The sequence below is a fragment of the Balaenoptera musculus genome, chromosome 6 (assembly GCF_009873245.2).
Source record: "Balaenoptera musculus isolate JJ_BM4_2016_0621 chromosome 6, mBalMus1.pri.v3, whole genome shotgun sequence".
Lineage (NCBI taxonomy): Eukaryota > Metazoa > Chordata > Mammalia > Artiodactyla > Balaenopteridae > Balaenoptera > Balaenoptera musculus.
Window position 1 is genome coordinate 28,610,933 of NC_045790.1, and position 12,505 is coordinate 28,623,437.

Below are 12,505 nucleotides of genomic sequence, written 5' to 3' on the forward strand. Positions count from 1 at the left end.
TTTCATTTCTTTCAGGTACACGATCATCCCTCAATATCTGCGGGGGATTGGTTCCAGGACCCACCTCCCGTATGTTTACCAAAATCTGTGTATGCTCAAAACCCTTATATAAAATAGTGTAGTATAGTTGGTCCTCTGTATCCGCAGATGTGGAACCTGCAGGTGCAGAGGGCCGACTGTATACCTGGAAGTGGGATTGCTGGTAATTCTATTTTTAATTTTTTGATGAATCTCCATACCGTTTTCCGTAGTGGCTATACCAATTTATATTCCCACAAACAGTGCACTGGGGTTCCCTTTTCTTCACATCATCACAGCACTTGTTACCTCTTGCCTTTTTGATAACAGTCATTCTGACAGGTGTGCACTGATATCTAATTGTGGTTTTGATTTGCATTTCCCTGATGATTAGTGATATAGAGCATCTTTTCATGGGTCTGTTGGCCATCTGTATGTCTTCTTTGGAAAAAAGTCTGTTTATTAGGTCCTCTGCCCATTTTTTAATTGGATTGTTTGGTTTTTTGCTATTGAGTTGTATGAGATTTCATATATTTTAAATGAGTCCCTTATCAAATATATGGTTTGCAAATATTTTGTCCCATTCAATAGGCTGCTTCTTCATTCTGTTGATTGTTTCTTTTGCTGTACAGAAGCTTTTTAGTTTGATGTAATCTCACTTGTTAATTTTTGTTTTTGTTGCTGTGCTTTTGATGTCATATCCAAAAAATCATTACCAAGGACTTCCCTGGTGGCACAGTGGTTAAGAATCCGCCTGCCAATGCAGGGGACACAGGTTCAAGCCCTGGTCCAGGAAGATCCCACATGCCGTGGAGCAACTAAGCACGTGCACCACAACTACCGAGCCTGCGCTCCAGAACCTGCGAGCCATGAAAGCCCGTGCACAGCAACAAAAACCCAACGCAGCCAAAAATTAATTAATTAATTAATTAATTTAAGAAAATCATTGCCAAGACCAATGTCAAGGAGGTTTTTCCCTATGTTTTCTTCTACGAATTTTATAGTTTCAGGTCTTACATTTAAATCTTTAATTCATTTCGAGTTAATTATTATGAGTGGTGTAAGACAGGAGTCCAATTTCATTCTTTTGCATGTGAATACCCAATTTTCCTGGCACCATTTATCAAAAAGATTGTCTTTTTTTCTCCATTGAGTACTGGCTCCCTTCTAAAATATTGGTGGACTGTTTACACATGGGTTTATTTCTGGGCTCTGTATTCTATTCCACTGGTCTATGTATCTGTTTTTATGCCAGCATCATACTGTTTTGATTACTGTAGCTTTGTAATATAGTTTAAAATCAGGAAATGTGATGCCTCCAGCTTTGTTCTTCTTTCTTAGGATTTCTTTGGCTATTTCGGGTCTTTTGTGGTTTCATACAAATTTTAGGATTTTTTTTCTATTTCTGTGAAAGATGTCATTGGAATTTTGATAGGGAGTGTACTGAATCTGTAGATTGCTTTGGGTAGTGTGGACATTTTAATATTAATTCTTCAAACCTATGAATATGGAAAATCTTTCAACTTGTTTCTGTCTTCTTCAGTTTCTTTTATCAATGTCTCATAGTTTTCAGCATACGTGTGTTTCACCTCTTTGGTTAAATATATTCCAAAGTATTTTATTGTTGAGTTGCTCCTAAAACATGTAATAATGTTTACCGAACACTTCTTACATGTCACACATTTCAGAGCAACCATGTGAGGCAAGCACCATTGTATCATTCCCACTTAAAAGATAAGGAAATCAAGTTTTGAGAGATTTAATAAATTGCCCAAGGTGATAAAACTAATAAGTAGGGGAGCCAGGATTCAAGTCCATGGTATTTGATTTCAGAGACCAAGTTCTAAACCTCTATGCACAACTCTTTCTTCATATACTTAAAATTTATTGTTCCTACTAGATAGATAACTAAAATTACACAAAACATTTAAAAAGTGGGGTTCAAAAAATAAACAAATGGGACCTAATGAAACTTAAAAGCTTTTGCAGAGCAAAGGAAACCATAAAAAAGACGAAAAGACAACCCTCAGAATAGGAGAAAATACTTGCAAACGAAGCAACTGACAAAGGATTAATCTCCAAAATATACAAGCAGTTCATGCAGCTCAATATCAAAAAAAACAAGCAACCCAATCCAAAAATGGGCAGAAGACCTAAATAGACATTTCTCCAAGGAAGATATACAGATTGCCAAAAAAACACATGAAAAGACGTTCAACATTACTAATCACTAGAGAAATGCAAATCAAAACTACAATGAGGTATCACCTCACACCAATCAGAATGGCCATCATCAAAAAATCTACAAACAATAAATGCTGGAGAGGGTGTGGAGAAAAGGGAACCCTCTTGCACTGTTGGTGGGAATGTAAATTGATACAGCCACTATGGAGAACAGTATGGAGGTTCCTTAAAAAACTAAAAATAGAACTACTGTATGACCCAGCAATCCCACTACCAGGCATATACCCTGAGAAAACCATAATTCAAAAACAGTCATATACCACAATGTTCACTGCAGCACTATTTACAATAGCCAGGACATGGAAGCAACCTAGACGTCCATTGACAGATGAATGGATAAAGAAGATGTAGTACATATATACAACGGAATATTACTCAGCCATAAAAAGAAATGAAATTGAGTTATTTGCAGTGAGGTGGATGGACCTAGAGTCTGTCATACAGAGTGAAGTCAGAAAGAGAAAAACAAATACCGTATGCTAATACATATATATGGAATCTAAAAAAAAAAAATGTTTCTGATGATCCTAGGGGCAGGACAGGAATAAAGACACAGACGTAGAGAAGGGACTTGAGGACCCGAGGAGGGGGAAGGGTAAGCTGGGACGAAGTGAGAGAGTAACATTGACATATATACACTAGCAAATATAAAATATATAGCTAGTGGGAAGCAGCTGCATAGCACAGGGAGATCAGCTTGGTGCTTTGCGACCACCTAGAGGGGTGGGATAGGAGGGTGGGAGGGAGATGCAAGAGGGAGGGGATATGGGGATATACGTATGTATATAGCTAATTCACTTTGTTATACAGCAGAAACTAACACAACATTGTAAAGCAATTATACTTCAAAATAATGTTAAAAAAAAAAGTGGGGTTCATGAAGTATTCCAACTGAATGATAATATATGCTTTAGATCAAAAAGTCAAATGTTGTATCAGTTTCCCCAACTTGCATATCAAGATCATATTTTCCTTTCAAATCTATTTTTTAAAGTAATAATCAACAGGATATCCTAAGATTAGGGTATTTGATAGGACTGCCCCTATTGAGGACAATATTAATTAGATTTAATTCACAGTAATTTTTAGAAACTTTATTCCATTGCCTGAGCTAGAAGAACCACACGATTAAAAACTATAAAAGACCACTATATTTTAAAAAAATTCTCTTAAGGTTAATGCCTCAAATTTTCTTATACAATTAACAGAATTTAATTGTAATTTTCCTACAAATTCTTAAAATTAGGTTAGTTGTGTAACTGTACATTGCATTCTACAAGAAATGTACCTATATAAAAAAAGCTTTTAACAACTTTGGCCTGTAGTTAGAATTAAATTGCCAAAGAATATACTGGGTTGTAGATGGTACACAGTTAGGAAGGACAAAATATGAACAGAAAACACATTAGGGAAAGAAGTTCTTCTTCTTTCATTGAGGAAGAATTATATTAAAAGCCTTCTTGTTCTAAAATAAGAGAAATGAGTTTAATGTATATTAACAGTAAACCTGTTGGATAAAATGTTAGTAAAGTTAGTGAGGAAGATGATTGGGCTCAATTAATATCTTATGAAATTCTGCACATAACTTTTTTTCACACTGAGTAAAAGGCAAAATACTATATTCATAAAATACCACAGGAGATAGATTTCCTCTTCAAAAGGAATATTTCTAGAAAAAATAAAACACGACAAGAAATTCATAATATACACAAAAGCTGTTCTCACCCGGTCTTCCTTCTTAGGCAACTGATCCTTGATTAGAGTCTTGGTACGCCTGAGAAACCATCCAGACATCTTTTTTGCAAGCCTTTGCATGGCCTTTCGGCCAGTAGCTAGTTCTCTTTTTGTTGCTGTGTGTCTCTGACCGTGTTCTACTTGGTCAGAAAACCGCTTCTTGAAATGGATCCTGCTACCTAAAAGTCCTGGCACAGCCCTTTATAAAGGCAATGAGAAAAAATGTTAAGGCTTTATTAAACTATCTAAATAGGAAATCACTGACTTCTTTTTGCTTTTAAGAAATATACTAAGTCACTTGTTTATTAATGATAACAATAACAAAAGGTAAGAAAGCAGAATGTTCTTTATGACAATTTTAGTGAACAACTATAAGAAGATGATGGAATTGGTAAATTAGTTCAGATATTTACTTCAGGGACCAAGAATAATAAAGATAGGCTTTCATGGGACACTCTACTCTGTATACTATGTTTGAGATCAAACACTTCTGTAAACAGACAATTGTTTTTCAGAAACAAATAATTAGGAAACAAGGTAACATTAAGTTAAGGAAGTATTAAATAATTTTCCAAAAAATAAAAAGTGTTTTTACTCACCAGTCCATAACACACCACAATTCTTTCATGTTGTTCTGAAGAATGGTTCCAGTGAGGCCAATTCGGACATTACATTTTAAAGCTTTCATAATTTCTGTTACTCTAGCCTTTGGATTCTTGATTCTATGAGCTTCATCTACAATGACAGCTGACCATTCCAAACTATAAAGTGAGGAAAAAGGGAGGAAAGGTTGAAAAAACTTCCCTTTCTTAGTCTATATACTTTTTAGAGTGCAGCTTTCTCTACCAAAGTTTTGAAGTTTTTTTCCTCTTTACTCTTTGTTGATACCACAGAATTCTCACCTCCTTATTTAAATGATCACATCTTTGGACACCCCATGAAAATTAAATGTGTAGGAAGATAAAAAGAAATAGAGATTCTGTTTAGTAACAATGAAATGAAATAACTCATTTAAACATGACTAAAATGACAAAAAAGGAATCTTCTAAAAGTAATAAAGCAGAGAAATAAATATAAAATAAAAGAAGCAAAACTTACCATGTTAATTATGAATGAAAAAATATCAATATAAACTCATGATTTTTAAAAGTTGTACTACATAGCTCTGTCTGCTAAAAAGGTTTGGAATTGATTGTTACCCCAGTAGCAATGAACAACCATAGTGGTCAATCAACTAAAAGGAAGCAGATTCCCATGGTGAAACAGTTGATTTCAGGTGTGCAGCAGGGGAAATACTGGAGAGTGAGAAAGCACAGATGTATTCAAAGACAAATGGGGGCATGTCCAAAGGACACAGGAGCCAGACTAATTAGAAAATTTAAGCATGACTATAGGATAGTATAAAACATTGAATAAATAAAAACCCAGGAGTTGTATGAAAAAATTTACTTTAGACCTTTACCTCACACCATATACAAAAACTAACTAAAAATAGATCACAGACTTAAATATAAAGCTAAAACTATAAAAGTTACAAAATGTAGGAAGAAATCTTGTGACTCAGTTAGGGAAGAATTTCTTAGATATGACACCAAAAGCATGGTCAATAAAAAAATTTTGATAAGTTGGACCTCATCAAAGTTAAAAACATTTGCTCTTCCAAACACACAATTAAGAAAATGAAAAGACATGCTACAGACTGGGAGATAATATTGGCAAATCATAACCTGATAAAGAACTTGTATACAGAATTATATAAAGAACTATTACAACACAGTTGAAGTTAAAACAATCCAATTAAAAAGATGGGTAGAAGATTTTAATAGACATTTCACCAAAGAAGATATACAAAGGGAAAATAAGCACATAAAAATGTCATCATTAGAAAAATGCCAAGAAAAACCCAAGAGATACCACCGAAAACCTATTTGACTGTCAATCAAAAAAAGACTGACAATATTAAGCACTGGCAAGGGTACAGCTATTTTTCTAAAACAGTTTGGCTGTTTCTTAAAAAGTTCAATTTCCTCATACCACCCAGCAATTCCATTCCTAAGTATCTATGCAAGAGAAATGAAAATTTACATTCACACAAAGGCTTGTACATAAATGTTCAGAGCAGCATTATAGGTAACAGCCCAAAAGTGGAAACAATCCAAACGTCCATTCACTGGACAAACAAAATGAGGTATGTATATATGTATGTATGTATATATATATATATATATATATATGTATATATATATATATATACACACACACAAAAAATAGTACTGTTCAGCAATAAAAAGGAATAAACCACTGAAACATCATACATGATGAACCCCAAAAAACATATTAAGTGAAAGAAGCCAGACACAAAAGACTACATATTGTATGAAATTTATATGAAATTTCCAGAAAAGGCAAATCTATAGAGACAGAAAGCAGATTAGTGGTTGCCTGGAACGAGATGGGACCAGAGATTGACTGAAAACAAAAAACTTTTTGAGGTGATGGAAATGTTCTTAAACTGGATTGTGGTGATAAATGCACAACTTTATAAATTTACTAAAAACCATTCTATGCTTAAAATGGGTACATTCTATGGCATGTCAATTGTACCTCAATAATCTATGAGTCCATAGTGATACTCAAAAAACAGGGGTTGGGGAGTGGGAGAGAAACTTTGCTATCATTGCGAATGACCATTGTACCAATTTGTTAGTCTGAAAATTGGAAATTAAAGCAAAAGAATCAAGCATCATTCACCTTGCTTTGCCAGTTGAAATTATAGTTAATTTCTAATTATAGGAGAATGCTGTTAATAAGTGTAGAAGAAATGATAAACTTAGGAAAATATTATTTTGCAAAACCCAATAAAATAACTGATTCAGGCAAGAATAACTTCTGTATGCTAACACCACTAAGTAAAAGGATTGAGGAACCAGGATATTCAAATGGTAGCAAAGCGTAACCCACAAAGTACTTCTAACTGTAAAGGGAGAAACATGTCTTTACAATGGAGAGACCTGATGATCACCTCCTTAGCCTATGGGACAAACTTCGCAACGTTAATAGTAGAACAACTTGACATTAATATCTCCTGAAATAATGTAATATGAAGTCCACAGCATCATTTATGAAGTATTCTTGTCAAAAATGTCTGACCTGAAGCTAATTAAGTCTTTAGACCAAAATCAGCTTACAAAACTACATATGTTAGAGGAATACACAACTCCTTGAGAAAGCAATCAGACAAATCTAATGTGAGACATCCTAAAACACAACTGGCCTGGTCCCCTCAAAATGTCTTATAATAAAAAAATAAAGTTGAGGGAATGTTCTAGATTAGAAGAGACTAAACAGACTTAATAGTCAACACACACACATTAACTTATATCTTGCCAACATATATACACACACACACACAACTGGTGAATATAGGTGTTGAGTATATAGATGTTCATGTACTATTACTTCAGTTTTTCTAAAGGTTTGATCATTTTCTTAATATAAAGTTGAAAAAGGATAAGAGATCAAGAACAAAGGAAAAGAGGAGAAAACAATCACAAAATTTTAAAAGCAGGGAAGAAGATGAACAAGACAACTTATAAAAACAGAGGAAGGATTATCCCATGCCAGTAGTAAAGAAAGCCAAGAAACAATCTGATTCATATTATTGAGCTCTTTCTTAAATGGTAGCACCAGATGCTTCTGGAAATTGGAGTTAGGTAAATGTTCAACAGTCTGTTTAAGAAGTTGTTGGAGCTCCTATATACTATTCGTTATCCCACAAAATAGCCAGCCAGGACACTGTAAAGTAAGCAAAAGAAGGGCAAAATACAGCAAAATCCTCATTTTTCCTTAAGAGGAAATCAACAAGTGATGTTAAAAACTTAAAGGACGGGCTTCCCTGATGGCGCAGTGGTTGAGAATCTGCCTGCCAATGCAGGGGACATGGGTTCGAGCCCTGGTCTGGGAGGATCCCACATGCCGCGGAGCAACTAGGCCCGTGAGCCACAATTACTGAGCCTGCACGTCTGGAGCCTGTGCTCCGCAACAAGAGAGGCCGCGATAGTGAGAGGCCCGCGCACCGCGACGAGGAGTGGCCCCCACTTGCCGCAACTAGAGAAGGCCCTCGCACAGAAACGAAGACCCAACAAAGCCATAAATAAATAAATAAATAAAATTTAAAAAAAAAAAAATAGAATCAAAAGTAACTTTAAAAAAAAAAACTTAAAGGACAATTTTTAAGTTGCAGCATGAACATGTTCTTTGAGATATGGAAGTAAAAACTAGGAAGATAAGTTAAAGAGTTGAAGGTGACTGTCTCTGAACAACAGCTAATGGGGGTGGCAGACAGGAGTGAACAGTGTTCATATTTGGCTCTTTAAATAATATGCATATATAACTTTGATAAAAATAAAAATGAAGTAAAACATAATAGTAATAACAAAGAGATATAGCTCACTCATAGAGTGTTTATCTACTCTATGGATTATCTATGATAAATGTTTAATACTGGTCTATCATATACAGCATTCTCACAAAAATTACTTAATATTTACTCAGATTGAATATAAATTATTTCTAATATTGTTAAAAATAAAACCATTCAAACAAATAAAGGAAAACTAAATACAACAAAAACTGTAACATTTGATTTTTCTAATTTTGCACAGAAACCTGATTTATATTTATATAACTGTTAGAATTCCTATTTAATATTTATAACAATCACAGAAAATAACCACTTAACACTATTATATGCTAGAAGTGTAATAAGCACTGAAATACAGAAATTATTCTATATCAAAGACCTCACAGTCTAAAGGAGCAGTTAAACAAAAATTAAAATATGACTGGTGCTATGATAAATGAATTTATTACATTTATCTAACTATAGAATATCTCTTATATAATACATTGCATAAAAGCCCAAAGTCAAGGTTTAAATCTCATGTCCACCACTGACTTAGTTGCTGTAGGCTTGGGTAAGTTACTTAACTTCATGTCTCAGATTGTTCCTGTCTTCTGACAGCATCCAGGAAATAGTAACAGGCAAACTTATGAGCTTGTAAGTGTAGTAAAATAAAATCCTAGAGCTTACAAAAATGGTAGCTCTAAATCCAACTTTACAAAGTAATTACATTAAATATAAATGGACTAAACACTCCAAATAAAAGGCAGGGATTATCAAAAAGGATAAAAATGCAAGAGCCAACTATATGCTAACCACAAGACACTCACCTTAAATATAAAGAACAGATAAAAACAAAAAGTTGGAAAATGATAAACATACAGTAAGCATAAGAAATCTGTATTGTCTATATTAATACCAGATGAAACTTCAAGATTATTAGATATGAAAAGGAACATTTTTAAAGATAAAAGGATCAATTTATAAGGAAAAAAATACTAATCATCAATGTGTTTGTACCTAATTACAGAGCTTCAAAATATATGAATTGAAAATTGACAGAACTGAAAGGAGAAATAAACAAATCCATAACTATAATTGAAAATTTCAACATTGCTCTCTCAGAAATTGTAAGCCAATTAGAAAGAAAATCAGTAAAGATAGAGAATACTTGAACAACACCTAACCAAACTGACTTTACTGATATTTATAGAACATCACATCCAACCATGGTAGAAAAAACACTTTTTTCAAGTGTACACAGATCAGAAAAATGCAAATTACACTGCAATGGGTTACCACTATACACGCTAAAAACAAAAAGACTGACGATACCAAATATTGGTGAGAATATGAAACAAATGAACTTTAATAGGTTGCTAGTTGGAGTAGAATAGTACAACCTCTCTGGAAAATGGTTTATCAGTTTCTTCTAAAGTTAAACCTATACTTACCATATAACCCAGAAATCCCACCCCTAGGAATTTACAGAAGAGAAATCAAAATATATGTCAAAAGAAGGCTTATACATAAATATTACTTAAATTTTTACTTACAGTAACCAAAAACTGGAAAACCCAAATATCTATCCTCAAATGAATGGGTAACAAAATGTGATATATTCATAAAATGCAATACAATTCAGCATTAAAAAAGAATGATCACTGATACATTCAATAACATAGCTGAATCTCAAAAACGTGATGATGAGCAAAAGATGCCAGACACAACAGTTCTGGAGGCTCGAATTCCAAGATCAAAAGTGTTGGCAAGTTTGGTTTCTTCTGAGGTCTCTCTCCTTACAGATTGCTGCCCTCTTGCTGTGTCTTCATGTGTCCTTTCCTCTGTGTACATGAGTTCCTGGTATCTCCTTCTCTTCTTCTAAGGACAACCAGTCAGATTGGACTCCCAGATTAAGTCCCACTATAATGGCTTCATTTTAACTTAATTACCTTAAGTTACATTCTGAGGTTCTTGGAGTTGGGACTTGAACACATGAATTTGGAGGGGACACAATTTAGCTCATAAGAAGCCTCCTAATTGGTCTTTCTCCATTCAATTCGGCTCTACTCTGCACAGAGCAACTTGGTTACTTATAAAATGTAAATCTAATCATTTTTATCATAATAGTAATCTCCTGAAAACACTTCAGGGACACTCTGCTGCTCTAAGGATAAAGACCAAAATCCTCTAAGAGGCTTTCAGTATTCTTTATGATCTGTTCCTTGCTTACCACACTGGTGTTGTCTCCTGGCCACTTCCTTCTTACACTCTAGGCTACAGTAATTACATGCAGAAAACATCAGAACTGCTTTCATTTATTAAAAAGTGCTGTGATCTTTGTTGACTGAAGGCCTCTACATTTTTTTTTTAAGGGATAAATTTATTTATTTATTTTTGGCTGTGTTGGGTCTTTGCTGCTGCACGCAGGCTTTCTCTAGTTGCAGCAAGCAGGGGCTACTCTTGGTTGCGGTGCTCGGGCTTCTCAGTGTGGTGGCTTCTTTGTTGCGGAGCACGGGCTCTAGGCACACTGACTTCAGTAGTTGTGGCATGCAGGCTCAGTAGTTGTGGCTTGCGGGCTCTAGAGCACAGGCTCAGTAGTTGTGGCACACGGGTTTAGCTGCTCCGCAGTATGTGGGATCTTCCCAGACCGGGGATGGAACCCGTGTCCCCTGCATTGGCAGGCAGATTCTTAACCACTGTGCCACCAGGGAAGTCCTCTCTGCAAATGTTGTTTGTTCCCTCTTCCTGGATTATTTTCCTACTCTTTCCTATTCTTACCCATCCTTCAATTCTCACTCAGCTCATAGGTCATCTTCTCTGGGAAGCTCCCTGACTACTCTCCTCACTCTGCAGCAGTCAGGCTCCTCAAGTGCTCCTATAACATCCCCTGTTTCATATTATAGCATTCACATGACTTTATAATTGCTTGTCTCTAGATTCCCCACTAAAATCTTAAGATACAGTTCATTTCTTTTGGGTACTTATAGTCCTGGAATAGTGGTTCTCAATATGTATATGTATTTTTTTTAATTATTTATTTATTTATTTATTTATTTATTTATTTTTGGCTGTGTTGGATCTTCGTTTCTGTGCGAGGGCTTTCTCCAGTTGCGGTGAGTGGGGGCCATTCTTCATCGCGGTGTGCGGGCCTCTCACTATCGCGGCCTCTCTTGTTGCGGAGCACTGGCTCCAGACGTGCAGTTTTTTTTTGTTTTTTTTTTTTCAAGAGGGACGTAACTTTATAAAATAAATTCGATATGAAAGAACACAGCATAAACAATGTTAAAATACATGGGAAAACATTCACAACACATTTAACAGAAAAATGATTAATTTCCATGACATAAAAAGTGCTCAGTAATTGTGGCGCACGGGCCCAGCCGCTCCACGGCATGTGGGATCTTCCTGGACCAGGGCTCGAACCCATGTCCCCTGCATTGGCAGGCAGACTCTCAACCACGGCGCCACCAGGGAAGCCCCTGTATGTATATGTATTTTTTGCCACTCTATATTCACAACAGACTCCCATAATTAAAATAATTCATGAAAATCACTGTTTTAGTCCAGAGGTATCATACACATAAAAGGTTGTACATGAGATTTAGGACAAGTCCTATGCATTAACATGCATTGTTTGGAGAGGTAATAGAGGAAATAAAATAAGGAACTGTAGAAAATCTGACTTAGGTTTTTCTTCTTAGAAAATAAGTTAATTATTATAAACTGTCTATTTCAATAATCCTGAAATCAAGTAAATCATGCTAAAGAATATTTAGAGCTTTAAAAAAATGACAATATAAAGGGATAAATACAACTGACGTAAACAGAATACTAATGCAATCATTCCCATTATTCCGATTACCTGTTAAGTTCATCCAGACATAAGCGCAGTGTTTCATATGTTGTTAGAGCAATTTCACATTTCCTCTGTTTCACACGAGTCAGTTCATTGTCTTTTTTGTTACCATGTAAAATAGTGACTCTGAAATATCCCCAGGTGTCCAGTTCATCCCTCCAGTTGTAGAGGACAGAAAGAGGAGCAACTATTAAGAACATCTGTAAGAAGAAGAAAAAAAATTTAATGATATAATTTTTTAAATGAAA

At 35.0% G+C, this 12,505-nt stretch overlaps 1 protein-coding gene across 6 annotated transcripts in view; it reads right to left on the minus strand.

Annotated features, from left to right (window-relative positions):
• Positions 1-12,505, minus strand: part of ERCC6L2 (ERCC excision repair 6 like 2) — a 182,647-nt gene that overhangs the window by 120,252 nt on the left and 49,890 nt on the right. For all 6 annotated transcript variants that reach the window (XM_036855634.1, XM_036855628.1, XM_036855631.1 and 3 more), the window contains exons 4-6: positions 12,264-12,457; positions 4,596-4,757; positions 3,988-4,195 (exon numbers count right to left, since the gene is read on the minus strand). In XM_036855634.1, coding sequence (XP_036711529.1) covers positions 3,988-4,195; positions 4,596-4,757; positions 12,264-12,457 — 564 coding nt within the window. The remainder of the gene's footprint in view (positions 1-3,987; positions 4,196-4,595; positions 4,758-12,263; positions 12,458-12,505) is intronic.